At 42.9% G+C, this 22411-nt stretch overlaps 2 protein-coding genes across 2 annotated transcripts in view; one reads left to right on the forward strand and one right to left on the reverse strand.

Moving 5' to 3' along the window:
• The window catches only part of LOC110332585 (olfactory receptor 56), a 52029-nt gene that overhangs the window by 19317 nt on the left and 10301 nt on the right, over positions 1-22411 (forward strand). The gene's annotated exons all lie outside the window — the stretch shown is intronic.
• On the reverse strand, positions 12405-13379 carry LOC110332586 (olfactory receptor 2V2). The gene has a single exon (XM_021213860.1). The coding sequence runs from the start codon at positions 13350-13352 to the stop codon at positions 12405-12407; it is 948 nt and encodes a 315-aa protein (XP_021069519.1). The 5' UTR covers positions 13353-13379.

Raw genomic sequence — 22411 nt, forward strand, 5'->3', positions numbered from 1 at the left:
GATATTTTCTTTATTTACATATCAAATGTTTTCCTCCAGGTCTCCCCTTTGGAAACCTCATATCCCATCCCCCCCCTCACCCTGCCTCTATGAAGATGCCCACCCACCCACCTACTCCCATCTTCCCACCCTGGCATTCCCCTACAAAGGGGCATTGAACACCCTCAGGCCCGAGGGACTCTCCTCTCACTGTTGTCCAACAAGGCCATCTTCTGGCACATATATGGCCAGCACCATGGGTCCGTCCATGTGTATTGTTTGGTTGGTGACCCAGTTCCTGGGAGCTCCGGGGGGGTCTGGCCTGTTGACACTGTTGCTCCCTCCATGGGGCTGCAACCCCCCTCAGCTCCTTCTGTCCCTTCTCCATCGGGGACCCCTGAGCTCAGTCCAATGGTTGGCTGCAAGCATCTGCCTCTGTATTTGTCAGGCGCTGGCAGAGCCTCTCAGGAGACAGCCATATCAGGCTTCCATCAGCAAGCACTTCCCTGCATCCACAATAATATTCAGGATTGGGAGCTGTATATGGGATAGATCTCCCTGGGAAATTTATCTCTGATTTCTTTGCATTCTGGTTTGCACCAGCCCTAAGCCAGCTGTGGTGCGAGAAGGGATCCCTGTGTGCACAAGCAGTCAAGCCACACCATGGGCCAGCCTCTCAGACTGAGCCAGCTACCTGTGGTGGCAGGGAGATCTCCTCACATGCACACAATGCCCTGTCCGCCAGACAAAACATGTCTGTTTGTCTTCGTATATTTATTTGTCTCTCTGCTGATACATAGACACGCTTCTATAGACAAATATCATTCCATTCTAAGGTATAACAAACATGTGACTTTCTACCACAGACTTTAAAGCAGAACACTGGATGCAGGGGTAGGGGTTGTTCCTATAAGCAACAGAGGGAGCTGAGAGCCAGGACTGCAGGAGGCCTGCGGTTCCTAGGGGAAGGTGGGGGAAAGCTAGGGGAGAACAGGGGGAAAGGGAGCCGGTAAGTGTCTTTAGTAGAGAGACCCAGATCAGAGCGGGTGTAGAAAGTTGTCCATGTGGCGAGGGGCCCTAACGGGCATAGTAGCAGGTTCCAGGAGCCACAGAGAAACCTACGGAGCTCCAAGTGGAAGAAAGCAAGGAAGGGTCCCAGACTGCTGCAGATGGCAATGCAGCTCCTGCAGTAGAGGAGGAGATGGGAGAGACCAAGAGGAAAGGGAGATGTCCACGTGGGTGTAGAAGGTCAGAGGTATTAGCAGGCTACAGGACCAAGAGAGGTGCCCCACGTGGAGGGCACAGAAGGTGAGAGCAGCTGTTAAAGAGCCACTCAGACTCTAGAGCTTGGAATCAACTTTTGTGAGTGGCAGAAGCCAGCAGAAACAAGGATGCGTACATACCTTAGGAGTCTGACCAGCAGCTTGGTCCCGGGCAGCCGGGTTCCCTCTTCTCTAGTTCATCCTGTACGGGCGACTTGCTCCGGCTTTTGAGGTCCTCACCATTGTGGCCCACATGCTCTGCCTTGGGTTTTCACTATCTTCTGAAGGGCCCGCTTTGTCCAAATCCCAACACGACCACGGTGGTTGTGATAACTTTGGACAGCCCAGCTTTTATGGCGGTTCCATTGGACAGTGCTGTGAAGTGATGCAAATCCAGCAGAAATGGTATGACAGCTGTTGAATTTGGGTCCTTCCCCAGGTAACCTCACATGATGACAGCCACAGTGGACCACGACTCTCAGCCCGCCTAGCAGTACGAGGGCACGTGACTATTTGAACATGTAACTGGCACATTTCTCCTTTTGCGTACAGATACGTAACGTATTACACGAGATACCATACATTTTACTGTATACCAGGCTGTAAGACAATTTCATCCAACTATAAGCAAATACATACTAGCAACTTAAGCAGGTTTGGCTCAGCAGTGCTATTCCATAGATTAGATAGATGAAAGTTATTTTTATACTATTTGCAACTAACTAAGGACATACCAGTGAGTTGTTGGAAAGCATTCATATTAATTAGCAACAGTATCGGAAGAAGAAGACAGCTTAAGGAAGGAGAGATTAATTGAGCTCCTGATTTGAGAGAAACCACAGAGGCCTGGGTGGAGTGGCTTAGCCCCTGGTTGCAGACCTGTGTGGCATCTTTGTGGACCAGAAATTAGAAAGAGTGGGGACAGAACCAGTGGCTGGCTTATCACCTCCAAAGAGCCACCGCTGGTGACTTCCTTCTACCAGCTAGTACCCATTTCCTAAAGGACCCAGAGCCTCCTGAAATGACAGCAGTGGGCAGGGGTGGGGGTGGGGGAGAGCAAGCATTCAAAGTGGGAGGCCACGCATGGGGGAGGTTTCTGTATTAAGCCATAGCAACAGTAAAAACGGCTGGGGAGAGCTTAGTGGGAGAACGTACTCAGCAGGAGGAAGGCTCCTGGGTCCTGTGTGCAACATCAAAACCAACAGGCAGAAACCACAGACTCCACTGAAATAAACAAGCTCAGCTCATCTGAAGTAAACACTATTTTTTCTTTCTTTTGCAGTCTTAGACATTGAGTGCAGGGTCTCACCCACGCTGAGCAAATGCTCAGTCCTGGTTCTGCCTCCATCTCTATTTAAAAGTTGGGGACATGGATACTCAGAAAGTCTGGGAAACCGGTCAAGGGAACTAGAGTGACCTGGACTCCAGCCTCTTACCTAGCACTGGATCTACGTTCCAAGGCTAAGCTCACATCTCTACGAACATGTTTCTGGCGGTTGTATTGATAACGGAAGCTCGTATTTCAGCAACCACAGTGAAGAAAGCCTAAGGAGAGCAATGCCTGATAATCACCTCTTAAAACAAAAGCTGCAATGCCTGGAAACGCAGGAAAAGTACAGACGGGAAGATCGGCGTTCAAGGTCATCCCGGTGCCAGTAGCAACTGGGCTCCGTAAGATCCCCTCCTTCCAAACCCAAACCCAAACCAAACAACCCAAAATACAACTAAGGAAAAAAACCCCAAACCCGAAAGCAAACACACTCAAAGCCAGATCCTTTTCTTACTCGCAGGCCTGGCTCTTTCTTCTTGGCTCTCTGCTGCCCCCATGTGGCTGTTTGCTTTCGTAATAGGTGAGCCTACTCTGAGCCACTGAATTCCAATATAATCCTTCACTATGGCCCTCGCGTGAACTTGTCCTAGGTAAAGTACCGTGAACAAGTCTTCCTCATCCATGGGACAGCATCACTCCATTTCCCACATCAGTAAGTGACAGGTCTGTCTGGTTGCAGGTTACCGCACTGGAGTTACTTTCAAGGGCTAGCTTTCGGTAACTGGTCATTCCACCGTCAGAGGCTCCTGCTGACCCTTCTAAAACATTCCCCATTCCTGACTCCTTCACGGCTGCCACGTCCCACCTGACACCAGCACTTGTCATTGTTACTGTGCATGGGTGCCAATGTCCCCTAACGGGGCTAACTTAATTTAGTTCTGTTGTGCATGCCAGCACCGCTGGCATTCCTTGATTGGCTTTTCCATCATTGCATAGCCTGTCCCCTACCCCAGGCTCTTGACAGTGACTCTATATTTGTAAGAATGAAAATTTTATTATGAAAGACTTTCATCAGAACCCCCACCCCCATCACCACCCAGTGTTATAAAATGTATTGCGGAGATGGGCAGGGGTACCTTGTGGGCCCATGCCAAAGTGTCCCCCAGAGAAATCATGCCATGAGACAGACCTGGTATAAGGGATTTTTATTTGGGGAAGAGAGGGGGAAAGAGGACCTCCAGAAGGGCTAGAGGCAGAAAGACAGGAGCCATAAGGTCAGTGAAGAGGGAATAGAGGAGGACAGAAAGAAGGACCAAGAGAGAGAAAGAGAGGCCAACCAGGAACATATGGGAGGAGAGAGAGGGAACAGGGACGGGGTGGTGGAGGAGGGAGGAGGGGAGGGAGAGGAAGAACTGGGGTTGCAAGTTCTTTTTTTGTACGCTACCAGTGTGCAACCCACACCTGGCAGCAGGTATGGTGGCAGGTGATGACGTCAGCCACTGGTAAGTCCCTGGGAGGAGCTTAGCAGTAGCGCCTGCAGTCTAACACCCCGTCCTATTACAAGATCTTACATTGGTACAGAGTTTAGTTGATACAAATTAAATGTTTTCATTGGTATGATTTTTTTTATTGATATAAAATTAGGATCAGTATTGTCACTCTTACATAGGCACAGCTTGTATTCATATGAATTGAGTTGTGTTTTCCTTGCTGGGGCATATTTGGGTTGGAGATTTACTGCCACACAGTCCTGCTTTCCTTCTGGTCCCCTGTAATCCTCTCATGTCCAGTCCCATTGGCCACCACGTGTTCTCCCAACATTGAAAACAGACACCAGCTTCAAGGCCTTGACCGTCCAGTGTTACACCACACAGAGGGCCTTTCCCAGACATGCTCACGCATCTCCAGTTCTCACTGAACACTCCCCTCACACCCTATTTAAAGGTGAGTTTTTCTTCCACTCTGAATCGCTTTTCTGCCTTGTGTGGCCTGGCAAGCAATACCAGTGTCTGGTATGTTCTGTCTACATCATTTTGCTGATTTCTGGTCCTCACTAGACTTATGCTGATGCTGCTTTTGAATATTGTATTGATTCCAGGCTCTTAACGAAGTGACTGTTTTGTTCTCCGCAAATATTCTTTGGCTGAATAATATTCATATTATCCAAAACAACCTTGTGAAAATTTTTGTCTCGGGTCACATGTTTCAACTCTGTCTGCTGGGTGTTTAGGTGGAGGTTTTGTTTTGCTTCCTTTGGATGAGAGAGCATTAATGCTTCTTGATCTCCATTTTTCACTGTCTTCATCTGTGCCTTCCTACTGCACACAATTCCTCAACTCAGAGACCCACGGATGGTCTCACAGACAGAGAGAAAGAAAGAAGGTAAGGAAACATCAATAAGACATTAAGTGGGGCTGGGGAGATGGCTCAGTGGTTTAGAGCACTGGGTGCTCTTCCAGAAGTCCTAAGTTCAATTCCCAGCAACGACATGGTGTCTCACAACCATCTGTAATGGGATCTGATGCCTTCTTCTGGTGTGTCTGGTATGTCAGAGTACTCATATACATATAATAAATAAATAAATAAACAAACAAATAAATAAATAAGAAAGAATGGGAAATGACTCACTTTCTCCTTTCCTCCAACAACAGTAGGACAGACAATAGGAGGAAAAGGATGTGCCAATTCACAAACAGAAACTGAAAAATGAACCATCAGCTTGGCATAGAAACTGTGAAGTTGGGATGGAATAACTGGGAAATGACTCTCAGTTATCTTTGGTTGGGTGTCCTGAAGAAAACCTACCTATAGAGGGAGTTCTAGCATTAAAATATCCATTTCCCTCTTCCCCTGCTTGCTCTTACTAGGTGAGAGGGACAGGGAATAACTGCTCCATCTGACCCAAGCTTCCTCCTTAGTCTTCACTGACTCAGAGACAGGGAGTAGGGAACACAGCCTCCATACTCACGAATATACTCACGAATGTCTGGGATTCATCCCATACCCTGTGACCTATTTCTGTCTGGTCAGGAGATGTGCTTCATCGGTCTACAGCCACTGTGACTGCCATCTCTCATAGGTTATAGCATACAGGACCAGAGTGCACATCCTTTGGGCCCACCATCCTTCTCTAGTCTTGCTCCATTGTGTTTCACCCCCAAAGTGTCCCAGACTTTACAATAAACTTTATGGTCAAAGTTAATTTTTTTGACACGTTCCACACATGCAAGTCCACCTTTTCACTGACCAATCCTGTCTGAGAAGACTAATGTTTTACCCTGTGACCTCTACTTCCCAAGAGCAGAGATTCCTCCAGGCTTATGGGAGGGCAGGAGTATGGGACAAGTGTGAATGTGACAGGTTAAACATCTGCTCTCATAGAATTTCCTGCTTAGTTTTAGTAAAGCACAACAAATATACAGTTTTTGACTGTGTGAAATGGGCACAACAAACCCCACTTTTTACAATGAATATATGCTAAGAAAAATAAAATAAGTGGCATAATACTTTTATAACTAATGTTAGTGTCCCTGGTTGCAAACTTAGAAAATTATGAACAAATAATGGGGAGGAGAAAATGCATCAGAGTACAGGAAAACTGAAGAATCAGGAACCATAGGAGTTGATATACTTGGTCCAGTTTACACACGCTTAATTTTTTTGGGGGGGGGGGGATGGGGAGATGGCTCAGCAGGTAAGGGCTCTGGCTGCTCTTCTGAAAAAACCTGGGTTTAGTTGCCAGCATCCACATGGAAGGCTTTTCTTCTCTCTTACATTACCTTTCCTCCACATTTCCTCTTACCCCTACTTATCCCAGTGTCTCCCCCTACCTCTCCTTTCCCCAGGATCAACTCATCTTTTTCCCCTCAAAAAACCAAAACAACACAACAACAACAACTAAACCAGCCCCTCCCCACCTCCCTAGGGATATCCATCAAATGTGGCCCAACAAGATGCGATAAGACTGGGCACAAACCCTGATATCATGGCTGGGACATGGCAACTCAGTAGGAGGAAAACGGTCCCAACTGCAGGAGAGAATCGGAGACTTTTTCACTCACTGTTAGGAGTCCTACAAGAACACCAAGGTACAGGACCACAGGCTATATACAGAGGACCTAGCTCGGACCCATACAGGGTCCGTGTTTGTCACTTTCATTTCTGTGAGTCCTTTTGAGCCCTGCTTAGTTGATTGCGTAGGCTGAGTTCTCATAGTGACCTTGACCTCTCTGCCATCTACAATCCTCCCTACCCGTCTTCTCCAATGTTACAGGATATTTGATCACACTGTGAACCTTAGCACATACCTTTAATCCCTCTAGCTGGAATACAGACACACCTTTAATCCCAAACAATGAAGGTAAAGTTTGTAGAAGGAAGCAGCCATGTTTGAAAGTCATGTCTTATTGAGTGGCAGACAAAGTGATGAATCAGAGAAAGATTTGACAGAATAGTATATGTCCAGCTCTCATGAGAAAAGAGAGAGAGAGAGAGAGAGAGAGAGAGAGAGAGAGAGAGAGAGAGAGAGAGAGAGAACAGTTTTACCAGGAGAGAAACAGGTTGAAGAGAGAACAAGCTAGACCCAGGTAAAGACAGAACTGAAGAGCCCAGAGTAATTTCAGACATTGGTCTGCTGCCTCCATCTCAGTGCATGTCCCCACGCACTACATTCTTTTCAGCTGCAGTAAAACTACCTGGCCTGCCTTAGCCCCACAAACGTTAAGACTGCTGCCTTAGAATAGCCCTGAGCCTGTACAAACATCCTGCTACCCGCTACACCCTGGGCCTGAGAACTGACCCTTAATTTATGAATTCTTTCTTTATTATCCCCTGAACATCTATCTGCCTATGAGCTTATGCTTCCAAAGGAGACTGCCCCTGCCCTTCAAGGTTGTTTTTGTGAGCTCCCGAGCCTGACTGTGACTCTGTCCAGTTAGAGTTTCCCAGATGTGAATAAAGTTGCTTTTGGTTTATTTCTGACTTTGGTGGTCCTTTCTTTATTATCTGCATGCCCTATGACCCCAACAAGAATGAGCCAGAGAATGAGGAGCCAGATTAGAACAGATTGCTAGAATTAGTTTTAAGACAAACAGAACAATTTATGAGTCAGAGAGGAGTGGGGAGGGAAGCGGGAGGGAGAAGCAGGTTGAATTAGTCAGCAAAGACTGAAGTTTGAGTCAGAACAGCTGAGTTGAAATCACCCAGCCAGAGATCAGAAAGAACAAGAAAGGGTGAGCTTATTCAGCAGCAAGTTTCAGAGGCTGAAACATTCTAGGCCTAGGTAAGATTGTACGGAAGCTAGCCGCTTCCAGGACCAGGCTCAGGTTAGCAGATGGAGGCAGTAAGCCTCAGAGATGGCAAAACCGGAGAACAAAAGATACTTTTACACTGAAGGGTCCCCTGGCTCCACCTAGTGTTTGGCTGTGGGCTTTGCAGCTGCTCCTGTAAGTTACTGGTTGATGCCTCTCTGATGACAGTTGGGCTAAGTACCAATCTATGGGTATAGCAGAATATTATTAGAAATCATTTCATTGACCTCCCTCCCGCACTCCAGTCGTGTTTGGTTCTATCCTGGGCCTCTGGGCTGTCCTGCCTCTGGTTCCTGGCCATCCAGGCAGTGTCAGACGTAGGTTCCCTCTTGAGGCATGGTCCAGTCATGGTTGACCACGCTCACCACCTTCACTGCATCAGCATGCCTTGCAGGCAGGACAGATTGTAGCCAACACCTTTCTTAAGTACAGGCCTATATGCAGGCAAAACACCCAAATACATAACAAGACAATAATATTTTTTCTATAATAAATAACCTGGACTTAGAATCTCCCTTATTACCAGGTAGGTTTAGGTCGATTGCCTAGCACCTGTAGTTCAGTCTCTCTCTCTCTCTCTCTCTCTCTCTCTCTCTCTCTCTCTGTGTCTCTCTCTCTCTGTGTGTGTGTGTGTGTTGTGATCTACTAAGGCTAAGCAAGACATTTCAAGAGAGCAGGGAGTGCATCTCTCCCGTTCCCTCTTCCTGTTGGTCTCCATTTTCTTTCCAAATAGCCTCCCTCAGCCCTGTTTTTAAAAACCTTCATTTTTGCAGACAGAAACAAACCCATGATGTTCACCTTTCTGAGTCTGTTTTATTTCAATAGCTTTAAATTTATAAGACACATTGTCCAGTTAATTGAGTTGTATGCCTGGACAAAAAGAAGTTTCTTATGACCCCAAATATCTGGGGGATAATAGCTGATCAATAGATATCTGTCAATTGAAAACCTGATTTGGAATTAAGTTATCAGCTCATGGTAAATCTTTGTACAGCTTTTCCAGATCCTGGGTTTAAGACTCATGGTAGATCTTTGTGTAGCATATCCAGGTGCTGGGTGCTGCAAACATAATAACAGCAAACTGGCTTTTGTTCAGTGTCTTAGTCAGGGTTTCTATTCCTGCACAAACACCATGACCAAGAAGCAAGTTGGGGAGGAAAGCAGTTATTCAGCTTACACTTCCACATTGCTGGTCATCACCAAAGGAAGTCAGGACTGGAACTCAAGCAGGTCTGGAAGCAGGAGCTGAGGCAGAGGCCATGGAGGGATGTTACTTACTGGCTTGCTTCCTCTGGACTTCTCAGCTTGCTTTCTTACAGAACTCAAGACTACCAGCTCAGATATGGCACCACCCACAATGGGCCCTCCCACCCTTAATCACTAATTGAGAAAAATGCCTTACAGCTGGATTTCATGGACGGATTTCCTCAAGGGAGGGTCTTTTCTCTGTGATGATTCCAGCTTGTGTCAAGTTGATACACAAAATCAGCCAGCACATCCAGGCAATGCAGTGGAGACATAGGATAGTTCCTAAAAGATCAGAGAAAAAGAACACCCCCAAATCACTATAACTTAGGTGAAAGTTAGAAAAATATTTTGATGCTGTTTTTTTTCTAAAGTATTTATTTCTAAACTGAAACAAGTATCCAAGGCTGTGCTGAGCTTCTAATCCTCCTGCCTCCACTTCTCAAGTGCTGGGATTATAGGCGTGTACTACTCTACCTAGGGCTTTGTGTATACCAGGCAGGTCCTTAATCAGCTGAGCTATGTCCTCAGCCCAATTGAATTGTCTTTTTTTCTCTTATGCATGCTAAGTTGGCTTTGAACTTACAGTGTAACTGAGGATGATTCTAAGTTTCTGAGCATTCCACTTCATGAGTTCCAGATTGATAGCCATTTGTCACCAAACCCAGTTTAAAGCAGAACATCTTTCAAAATTTAGTTTTTATTTACTGATAGATTCTCAATAATCTGTAGAATCAAGCAACTCTTCTGCCCCAGAAGTATCTGGGACTACAAATCCTCATCCTCACGTACAGGTATCCAAAACTTGTTAGCGATAATTCGTGTTTTCTTGGAAGAGGGATGAATTAATTCTACATGTTAAGTGCTTATGGATGAATGGTTCTGTGCATGAGTTTAACCAGGAACACTTTCTGGAAGAAGAGAATCTGGTCAGATTAAAATTTTGACAAGGCAGATGTTTGGGGTAAGAAGAGGAGCCAGAAAGATATTTCGTACTATAAACACTAAAATCAGCTTGCTGGTTTGGGCACCACCTAAAAGGCATCAGCAAGAGATCATCAGCAAAGTGAGTTACGCACGGCCACACAGTGGCAAGTAAGTCACGCCCACACAATGGAAATTCTGGCAGCGACAAGGACACACCTCTTCTATTTTCACAAATCCTTGAAGATTTCCTTTGGCAATTAGGGTTCCCAGGGAAGGAAGTCCCCCCTGTAAGGTTCTTTGAAATAAGCATGTTCACTACAAAATGCCTGTTTTGAGAATTTAACTCAGTTGGCTGCCTACTAGCATGTCCCCACGGCAGCACGATGCTTTTATCTCTGTCTCTCTGCCTTCTCTGTTTCTCTCCATCTCTCTGTCTGTTTGTCTGTCTGTCTGCCTGCTTCCATCTGTTTCTCTCTCTCTCTCTCTCTCTCTCTCTCTCTCTCTCTCTCTCTGTGTGTGTGTGTGTGTTGTGATCTACTAAGGCTAAGCAAGACATTTCAAGAGAGCAGGGAGTGCATCTCTCCCGTTCCCTCTTCCTGTTGGTCTCCATTTTCTTTCCAAATAGCCTCCCTCAGCCCTGTTTTTAAAAACCTTCATTTTTGCAGACAGAAACAAACCCATGATGTTCACCTTTCTGAGTCTGTTTTATTTCAATAGCTTTAAATTTATAAGACACATTGTCCAGTTAATTGAGTTGTATGCCTGGACAAAAAGAAGTTTCTTATGACCCCAAATATCTGGGGGATAATAGCTGATCAATAGATATCTGTCAATTGAAAACCTGATTTGGAATTAAGTTATCAGCTCATGGTAAATCTTTGTACAGCTTTTCCAGATCCTGGGTTTAAGACTCATGGTAGATCTTTGTGTAGCATATCCAGGTGCTGGGTGCTGCAAACATAATAACAGCAAACTGGCTTTTGTTCAGTGTCTTAGTCAGGGTTTCTATTCCTGCACAAACACCATGACCAAGAAGCAAGTTGGGGAGGAAAGCAGTTATTCAGCTTACACTTCCACATTGCTGGTCATCACCAAAGGAAGTCAGGACTGGAACTCAAGCAGGTCNTCTCTCTCTCTCTCTCTCTCTCTCTCTCTCTCTCTCTCTCTCTCTCTCCCATCTCACCCACCCCGCTTCTTAAGAATCACATTTATTACTGCTGTTGTTTTCCTGTTCTCCGTGTGCAGAGCCTGAGGCTGAGCAAGCACCTTCCTGGGACAAAACTTCCAGAACTTAGTTTGAAACCCTCCCTCCCTCCCTCCCTCCTGCTCGCCTGCCCCCCCCCCACACACACACTTTGTTCTCTGCTTTCAAAAAGGTCACTGGAATGTCAGGAAAAAAATGATTTTATTACAAATGGGAATGGACAACTGATGCCCAGCTCAGCACAATGGATGTGTGTCCGATTTATAGTCAGAATGTAAATGACATTGAATAAAAGTTCAAATTTTGCTGAGGTCTTCAAGGGGGAAACAGGTTAGTCTATACAGTCAAAAGTATGAGGCAGGAGACCTGCAGTGTCTAGATGATTGGAGTTATCTTAAGCATTATGTCCAGATTCAGCCTCAAGCAAAGGAAAAATGACAAGAACAATTAAAAACAGAAGTGATAGACAGTCGCATTTTTGCTATAGGACTGTGTGCATCCATCATTATAGGACCGTGTGCATCCATTACTCCCATGTGCATCTTCTAGGTCCCACATACAGAATAAGAAAATAAACCAGTCTTTACCCTATTTCCCTTGAGTAGTGCAATGTTCCATTCTTATTCCTTGAAGCAACCTTAATAAGGTTTCACAGTACAAAGACGAGAAGTCTCTAAAAAGAATTCTATAATCTTGCTTTTTGCCATCTGGAAGATTTTTCATTTATGCCATTAATGGTAAGCTGTGCTATATAAATAACAGAACAGTGGTAGCATTATAAACAAATAAGGTGCAAGACCAGTATGTAAATTAGAGAAAAACGGTAATACAGGCCTCAGCGCCTGGAATGTAAGAGACTCTGTGAACATCAGTGAGAAGGGTTAAGTCTTCTGGTAAAGAAAACTCTCCAACGTTAAGTGATAAACGACATAATCTCAATGCCCTGGTACTGCAGTGCTTGTGTTAACAGAGCTTTCCCTTTCTCTATAATGTACTTTGAAAGAAGTCTGCAAAAGACTGAGGTGCGGGGGAACCCATTTATCACAAGAGATACAGTTAGTACTGGTTTAGGGTTTATAAAGTTCTGTCCAATATAGCAGGTGTCACACACCTCATTGTTAATGATTAAACTGTGTGATTAAACACAGATGGGAAATTATTTATTGGCCATTACACACCTACGATAAGACAGTGTCCAACTCCAGAGCTCAGGGCTGGCTGGCAACCCTGCAGCGATCCAGCCCTTTCTGCAGTGCTCCTATCACATCTCGATTCCTCAAGCTATAAATGAGGGGGTTGAGCATCGGAGTAAGGACTGTGTAGAAGATAGACACCATCTTGTCCTGGCTTGGGGTCCGGTATCGTCTTGGTCTCAGGTAGATGAACATGGCTGCTCCGTAGAAGAAGGAGACAGCTGTCAGGTGGGAGGAACAGGTGGCCAGAGCCTTTTTCTGGGATTTAGCAGAGTGCATACGGAGTACAGTCCCCAGGATGCGGGTATAGGAGGCTACAATGATGGAGAAGGGAAACAGCAGCATGAAGATACAGCAAACAAACACTACCTTCTCAAATAGGGATGTGTCCACACAGGCCAGCTTCAGCAAGGAGAGCATCTCACAGAAGAAGTGGTCCACCTCCCTTGAGCCACAATAGGGGAAGGTCATTACCACTACCATCTGCACCAGGCCATCTGCTATCCCAAAAGCCCAAGAGCTCCCAATGATCTGCAGACAGACCTTCTGATTCATGAGGACAGGATAGCGAAGTGGGTGGCTAATGGCCACATAGCGATCATAAGCCATGAGTCCCAGCAAGAGCCCCTCAGACCCCACAAGACAGACAAAGAGGCCAATTTGTATGCCACAACCCACGAAGGAGATGGACTTCTTGCCAGACAGGAAGTTGACTGCCATCTTTGGCACATTGGTACAGACCAACATGATGTCCATGAGGGAGAGCTGACTGAGGAAGAAGTACATGGGAGTATGAAGTCGGGGGTCAGTGTAGATAAGGAGGATGAGGAGGACATTCCCAAACAATGCTGCTGTGAAGACCAGCATGACCACAGAGAAAAGAAGAAGATCTGTTGGGCTGTAGGAAAAAACGCCCAAGAGGATAAAGTCATCTGTGGATGACTGGTTCAACCACATGGCCATGCTCAGCTGCTGTACTGGGTCATCTGAAAATATAGACAAAGACATATTAATCCATACCAACACAGAAAATCAACACAGATACCCGGTGGAGGAGCTTCTACCAAAATAATTTCATTTCCCTTGAGTCTTATCCCAGACTGAAACTTGCATTTGGAATGAAAAATAAATACAATTGCATTTCTTTCTGGTAGTATGAATATAGCTCACTAAGCTACAATTTTATCCCACTTCCTGGAAAGAGCGATCGTCTCCCCCTCCTCTCCTTTCATTAGAAAAAGAAAAATGTGGGAAGAAGAGGTGAGAGGAAGGGATTGGGAGGAAGGAGGGAGGGGAAGTTGTGATTGGGATATAAGGCAAATTAATAAATTAATTAATTAAGAAAACAAAGAAAAAAACTCAGCAACAAGCCCTTGACAGAGGAAGAGGATGTGCTAACACATAAATAGAAAGGGGGAAATGAACAAAATACTGGTAATAGGAATTTTTTAAAAAGAGAAAATGTCTGTGTGTATGTGGGTGCACATGCTAGGGGGTGGGAGCAGGAAAAAGTCCAGCGCTCACCTTTTGTCAGGTTTCCTGTAGAAAAAAACAACACAGAAAATCAACACAGAGGAGGAACTGCTACCAAAATAATTTCATTGTCCCTTTCCTGTGCTTGCACTTACTGGGTGAAAGAGGACAGGGAGTAACTGCTCTTCGCAGATCTGATCTCCTTCGCCAGCTGCACCAAACTCTCAGCCAGGCTGTGGGTGTTTATAGCACCCTGGGGACTCTATTTCAGTGTGTCTCAGATAAACAGCATCTTCTCATGAGGAGAAAGTTGACAAAATAATAAATATTTGACATGGTAGATATGCCATATTCCAAAATCTGAGCATTATATATGTGTATGTTAAATATTATACTCAATCCCATAAATATGTATAATTATTGTGCATCAAAGCAAAGGGATAGAGGAGGAGAAATTAGACTGAGTTAGTGAGATGGTAGTGATGGGTCAGAACCAGCATCTAAGAACTAAAGGCCACTCACTGATGGCTGCCTGCCCCTGCCCCCCAACCATCTGTCTTTCACCTGCCTTGCGGAACTGCCTCCTCTTGTCCACGTAGCAGCTTAATACAAAGACTAGGTAAGAAAGTCTCATGAGAGCCCACAAATGCCCGCTCTGGAACCAGAGTCCCCAAGCTTACAATTAAAGCCACTCCGAGGAAACTTGGAGACAATAGCAGGGGCAGGGCCAGTGGGGACAGATAGAAGAAAGCTACCCAGAGTTTCTACCCTCTGGGCTAGTCAGAACTCAGGAATATAAAAATTTAAGGTTGGTTTCTTTGTGTTCTGTCACCTTATCCTTGTGATCCCCAGGAGCCATGATAGGACCTCTACTGTGCCTGTCCCCTCAGATCCTCCCTGCAACTGCAGTCCAAACTTGCCCTTTCTTTTCCATCACGAAGTCAGCCTGTATCTACTAGTTACCCACAATACTTACAGAACTTGGTGAGATATCATGCTTGAATATACTGTGAGCCCTGGCGAGGCGTGGCGGTCTACAGCACTTGGAAAGCCGAGGGAGGAGGATAGAAAGTTCAAGGCTAACCTGAGGTACCATCTTAGTTACTACCATTCCTGTGAAGAGACACTATGACCAAGGCAACTCTTGTAAATGAAAGCATCTAATTGAGGGCTGGCTTACGGTTTCAGAGGCTTAGTCTATGATCGTTATGACAGAGAGCACGGCAGTAAGCAGGCATGGTATGGTACTGGAGTAGGAGCTGAGAGCTACATCCTGATTCAAAGGCAGAGAGAGAGAGAGAGAGAGAGAGAGAGAGAGAGAGAGAGAGAGAGAGAGAGAGAAGCACCTGGTTCTGGAGTGGGTTTTTGAAACCTCAAAGTCCACCTTCAGTGGCACACTTCTTCCGGTAAGGCCACACTTAATCCTTCTAATCTCTCTCAAGCAGTAACGCTCCTTGGTGATCAAGCAACCAAATACATGGCACTATGAGGCCATTCTCCCTCAAACCACCACAGGTACATAGCAAGACTCTGAGGGAACAAAGGAAAAGAAAGAAAGCAACAAGGTGGGTATGGAACACAAGCCTGGCCCCGAGGCATTTAGAAACTACAGGAAAGAGAAGAACTGCAGCTATACTCCCAAAACAGTGTGTGGTATCTGTCCTTCGTGTTAGAAAGGCCATTTCCAGAACATATACCACCATCTTTTCCACTTTCCATCTCAGAGAAGTTTTCTAGAGACAGGAGGGGTGACTTTGTAAGCAGTGGAAAGGCAAACGCATTGGTGTCAAGAGCCGTGGGGAGAGGACGTGTGAGTCCAACACCTTGAGAGAAGATGACAGTGAGATCTTGATCAGATTGAAGAACACAGCACTGCACACAGACTGATGAAGAGGAGGAGGAAAGGAACAAGACACCAGTCAGAGCAGCGTAAGAGGAGGGATGAACATCTCCTGTATCCCAATCTACTTCCTGGTAACCCAAGAGAACCTGGGACTGTTCATCATCATACAGAACTGGAAACAGAACACCAAACAGACCTGAACCTTCGTCGCTGTAGGGACACTTAGAGGCTCTGTAGTTCCACAGGGAACTTATGGGTACAGTGGCTTCCATCTCTTCAAAGGAGGAATTAAACCCACGTGGAAATATGGTGCAGATAAAAATGGGGACAAGTGGACTATTTTGCCGTAGAAGGGCTTAGCCTTCCATGAGCCTTCCATCTTACCCTGGCCATGTTGAGGAAGAACTTCTATAGGCTGTGGTCTGTCTACTTTCAAAAAGACATTACTTCAACATGGAGTCATGCTGCCAGAGATCAGACAACCAGAGCCCGGATCTGTGATATGCTTCAAGGAGCACTTACCCTGCTTCTCAGCACCATCACTAAATACACAAAATGCCAGCAACACCAAAATATCAAACAGGCAAGGCCCCAGGGCTCCTTCTGTGGAAGATGAATACGTCATCAATGTGATGATGTATTGCAGGATATTTGATCACACTGTGAACCCCAAGATTGTGTTGCTTATTGGAAATAAAAACCTGTTTCTAGTTGTGGTGTGGCATGACCACAAAGACAGATGAATCATGTCATCTTAAGACAAACTGAGAAGCCATCAGATTTGATAAGTCACCTGAAAAGTCCTCAAGGAAAGTCAAGGATGGGACATACCATAAGACAAGGCATTAGGGCCCTGTATAGTGCTACCTTTGAAGGCTTGAAAATATAAGTAGAAAATAAAAAGCTAAATGACTTAACTATACCAATTATGATTATTATCATTTTGATATTTCATATTTTATCCTTAATAGCCATGGTAGCTTTCTGTACCCTCTAAAAGAAAAAGCTTTAGAGATACAGGAAAAAAGAAAAAAATATGAAAAATAGATTGATAAAGTAAAAGCCTTAGAGGAAAAATTAGAGAGAGACTTATAAATAAGAAATGAGAAAAATACTCAGTACAGAGGAATTTAGACAACCTACTATACCACCCATGATGAAACTGAAGAGGGGTGACCCACAGCTGTCAGAAAACCAACCTTGGTTTATCCAGTTACGACACAAGAAATACCAGGAGATGATAGGCACCTCCAAGGTTCTGAAGAAGTTAAATGGAACCTTACAGACATATTAGGCTCAAGGAGATTCAAGAAAGCAATCGTTTCATGCGTTATTAATTCCCCCTATGTGAAGCAGATACTGAATTCATAGGTAACTCAGGACAGAATTATCCTGCAAGGCCGGACAGATTCGGCAACAGCAATATTGGAAGCTGGTCCTCAGTTACAGTGGTGAACACGGTGGAAGGAGGAATCTAGGTCCACAGAGCAGTGAAATAGGGCTAGAGGTATTCATATTTCCCAGGGTAATATGCTGAGTGAAATAGGGCTAGAGGTATTCATATTTCCCAGGGTTAATATGTTGAGTGAAATAGGGCTAGAGGTATTCATATTTCCCAGGGTTAATATGCTGAGTGAAATAGGGCTAGAGGTATTCATATTTCCCAGGGTTAATATGCTGAGTGAAATAGGGCTAGAGTTATTCATATTTTCCAGGGTCAATATGCTGAGTTACAAAGACAGCTTGAAATGGATGATCACACCGAGGCACTATGTTTTTTAGAAGTTTTAAATACTTGGAACAAGGTTGAAGAATCAGGAAAGAGGTCTGAGTCATTTACTAAAATTATACAAGGGCTCAAAGAAAGCATTCACTTTTTATTTTTTTTTTTTTGCCAAGACTGACTTCAGCTTCTTAACAGCAGTATAACCTTTGCATTTTGTCACAGTATGATTCAATATGCTCACAATATGTTTAAGTTGTCCTTATGCCATTATCTGTCTTAGTTTTACAGTTTGGTTCTTCTCTATACAGATTTTCCATAAAGACCAGAAACTAACAATTAACATTTTTTTCTATCAACCTGTGTCATTTCTTCCTTTTATGAAATCCCTTATCTAAGGCAAAGATGAATCTATCCAACTTATATTTATTTTGAGAGCATAGAAAATTTTACTTACTAACTTAACCTAAGAACTAACTTGTCCTGAGAATAAACTCTTTACTGTTGACCTTTAAGCCCTATCTCTTTAGGCCCTATCTCCTCTTAGTAGGTTTTGAACTTTCCCTTACTACAATGTATTGCTGTGCTTAGGTCCTCAGAAGAAGTAGCTGACGTTTCTGGTCTCTTTCCTCCTTTCTCATAAATTCCTATCAATTTTTGAGACCATCTAATAAGGAATCTTTTTAAAAGGTCTTGATCAATCATGTCTTTAACTAACCTTTTAAGTAAGCAGGAATCATAGCCCCATCTCCCAAGGATTGATGCAGTCATTCTGGATATCATTCCCACTGGTCCTTGTCAAGCGGAAGAGAAGCTCCAAGGGCCTCACCTCGAGGAAGTCATCCTCAGAACAATCACGCACCCTTCCCTGGGGATACAACTTGGCTCCCACAGATCAAGGACAGAATAGCTTCAGCTGATAAAAACAAAAGTTCAGGAAAGATCCACCCAAAACAAAACAAAACAAAACAACAACAACAGAACCCAAACCCCAAGTATTTTGGCAAACTGCTACAAATGATCTGAGACCAGAGCAAGTAAATGGCATTGCAATTGAAGATTTGGAAGTCATAGGAGCAGATGTAACAATAGTTTCACCAAAATATTGGCATCCAGATTGGCCTCTTTAGGAGGTAAATATCAGCTTCTAAGGGTTGGAACTTTATTTCAGGTAAGATAAAATACAAAATAGGTCTAGTGTATAGGACCAGAAGACCAAATAGGAATATTAAATCTACATGCTTTAATTTATTTAGCCATGAACTTATGGGGATGTGATTTGTTGCAGCAAGAGAAAACAAAGATTAACTTTCCTCTAGTCTCAGAAACAAACCATAAAATAAAGAATGCTTCTCAGAAAAATATTTAAAGGTATTATCAAGAATAGCTACACACTGTCCAGCTAGTCCCTAAACAGAACACGACAGGTGTTGGTCTTTAAAGGTACCAATTACCCTACCTTTAAAATGGTTAACTGACGAACCCAAATGGGTGGAACAATGGTCTATGACAAAAGATAAACTACAGGTACTAGAACCATAAATAAGATGATTCAGCCAATGGGCTCTTTACATCCTGGAATCCCATTGCCTTCTTTATTACTTAAGTCATGGTCTGTGATAGTAATTGATTTAAAGATTGCCTTTTCACAGTCCTGTTGCAGAAGCATGATAGGGAAAGGTTTGTTTTCTTAGTACCTACTTATAATAATGGTTGTCCAATAAAGAGATATCATTGGAAATTCTTACCACAAGAAATGTTAAACAGTCCTACCTTGTGCTAGTACTTTGTACAACAGGCATCTGAAATAATTCACAACAGTTTCCTCAATCTAAAATTTATTATTATATGGAGGATATCTTACTAGCTGATTCAGATACACATACCTCAGGAAAAATGTTTGATGAAGTAAAGAAAATTCTGCTTTGTGGGGATTACAAATTACTCCTGAATACAAACATACAAACAACTAACAAACAAAAAACCAAAGAGGCGATCTTATCAATTACCCAAGATATAAGATAGGTTTATGAAGTTCAGCCACAGAAAGTATAAGTCAGGAGAGATCAATTACAAACTATTAATGATTTACAAGATGCTGGGAGATATTAACTGGCTAAGTCCCACAATTGGATTAACTGCTCAAGAGCTAAGTACTTTACTTCAAACCTTACAAGGTGATCAGGACTTAAATAGTTAAAAAATATTATCAGCTGAGGCTGAGAAATAATTGGCTATGGTAGAAAAGAAATGATGTACATGTGGGCTGTTTGGATGCAAAGCTTGATTGTCTTTTGGTTATTTTGGTCTCATTCTCCCACAGGAATTCTTATGCAGAGAAAGATAATATCTTAGAATGGATGTTTTTAGCATACAAACAGAGTAAAAAAAACTGAAGACTTATATAGAAAAGGTTTCTGGATTGATTCTGGAAGGGAAAATAAGACTTTGTCAATTACCAGGAATAGCCCGAGCAGAAATTGTGGTAATTTTTGCTAATGCTGAAATTGCCTCATTATGGACAGGAAAATGAACATCAGCAAAGAGCTTGCAGTAATTTTGGGGAGATATTAATAACAAATATTCCCCAAATGAGACTTCAGTTTATAAAAACAATTAATTGAATTCTTCATCATATAGTAAAAGGAAAAAACAATTTGTGGAGCACCTACATTCTATAATGATGCAAATAAACCAGGAAAGGCAGCTATAAGTCAGGAAAAATAAGTAAAGTATCTCAGAGCTGTTATGATTCAGTTAAAAAAATAAGAGCTGTATGCAATTATTATGGTATTATATGATTTTCCTGAATCTCTGAATATAGTTACTGGCTCTCAATATGCAGAAAGAGTTGTTTTACATATTGAAATCACTGATATTATTCCAAATGATTCATAATTAAATTAGTTATTTATTCAACTACAACAAGTAATCTGAAAATTACCATTGTATATCACACATATCAGTCCCATATGGGTCAACAAGGCCCTCTAGCACAAGGTAATAATGAAATTGATCAGTTATTCATAGGAAATGTGATAGAAGCCTCAGAATTTCATAAAAACACTGTTAACGTCAAAGGCTTGAAGAACAATTTCTCTAACACTTAGCAAAGAGCCAAGAAAATTATAAATCTATGTCCTACTTGTTCTTCGTGTAACCAAACTCCATTACCTGCAGGAAGTAACCAAAAGGCACCCAAAGAAATGAAAGTTGGCAAATGAATGTGTTTCATCTAGCAGAGTTTGGAAAACTAAAGTATTTGTACCATACCATAGATACATATCCAGAATTCAACAGACAACTGTCTTATGTTCTGAAAAGGCTGATTCTGTAATTACTTACTTATTAGAAGTTATAGCTATTATGTAGATGCCTGTACAAATTAAGACTGACAACATTCTAGCATGTGTCTCTGGTAAAATGAAACTTTTTTTGTATATGACAACATAAAGCATATTGCAGGCATACCACACAATCCTAGGACAAGCTGTTAAAAAGATCTAATCTCACTTTAAAAGCTATGCTTAATAAACAGAAAGGGGTAAGAGAATGACCTCAGAGATAAATTATCCAGCGTTCTATTAACTTTACATTTAAAAATGCTAATGAGAAAGGAACAGCAGCTGCAGAGAGACATTGGGTAGTAGAAAATGGCTGAATTCAATCAGTCTGTATATTTTAAAGATGTATTGAACTCAGAATGGAAACAAGGATGTATATTATGTTGGGGAAGTGGTTTTGTCTTTGTTTCCGTGGGAGAAGAAAAGCTGTGGATACCATTAAGATTGATAAAGATTAGATTTGAGCAGGAGAGACCTCCTGAATAAGGAGAGGTGACCATCAGACAGCTTTGTCATTCAGTCCAAACTATAACTATAAAGACTAATCAATGCCTTTCATTTGATCAGGAATGAAAAATGAAAAAATAATATTTTTGAATTATAATTTACCAAAGGCATACTTATCTTACTGGCATGAAATGAAAAATGGGTTTTCCTAAACTACATGTCTTAATGTCATGTTAGAATGTTAGACTGTAGACTGCCATCTTTCCCACACCATCTTGGTATCAACTTTTGAGTTTTCTTCTTAAATAAAAAGGATATTTTTGTTGTTTGGTATTAAAAACACAGTTAAGAGATTTAAAATGTTTTAAGTAAATTCAAAGGGTTCCTGCAGTTCAGACACGTTTTATAAATTTCTAGGAATTGGAGTGATTTGGAGGTAACATGAAATATTTGCACAGGGTGGTGGCTGCTCATGTTTTTAATCCCAGCAGTCAGTCAGATCTCTATAAACTAGTTGTTGTTGTTTTTAGTCCTAGAGTTATAGTGAACAAGATGGTGGTGGTGTGTGCCTTTAATCCCACCACCCGGTTTTAATCAAAACCCAGATACAGCTCCTAATTGGTATGTTTGCACACTAGAGAAATCACATACCACATTTATGCATTATTATAAAAGCTCCTACAGGTTTTTTAGAAAGGCATCTAATTTCCAATGGGGACAGAAACAAAGAGCAGCTTTTGCAACTACTGATAAGCTCATCTCCATGCATGTAATCCTGACCAATATTGAACCAGATGATGCCCTAATTATGGATATCATATTTATTGGTGTATTGGCAACTGGGGAGCAAAAGGATTCCACCAACATCTGTCTGTTAGCTTCGATTGCAAATGCTTGCTACATACAGAGAATAAATATCCTGTCTTTGAGAAACAAATCTGGATACTTTAGGAAGCATGGAGAATCTTATACTCAGTCATTGCCAACTCCCTATACCATAAACAAGCTCCTTACAATGATGGATTGGATCCATTTGAAGGTAGAGTCTTTTGCATGCTTGGCCATGGAAGGAAAGGTATTGTGAAGCCTACGCCCCCAGCATAGCTGTAGCCATTTTCTTCTATGCTCACTGGAAGTGGGAATTTCTGGTTTCTTTAAAAACTCAGTTGTGTCTTGAGATGTTTTTATGGAA

Source organism: Mus pahari, chromosome 14 (genome assembly GCF_900095145.1).
Source record: "Mus pahari chromosome 14, PAHARI_EIJ_v1.1, whole genome shotgun sequence".
NCBI lineage: Eukaryota > Metazoa > Chordata > Mammalia > Rodentia > Muridae > Mus > Mus pahari.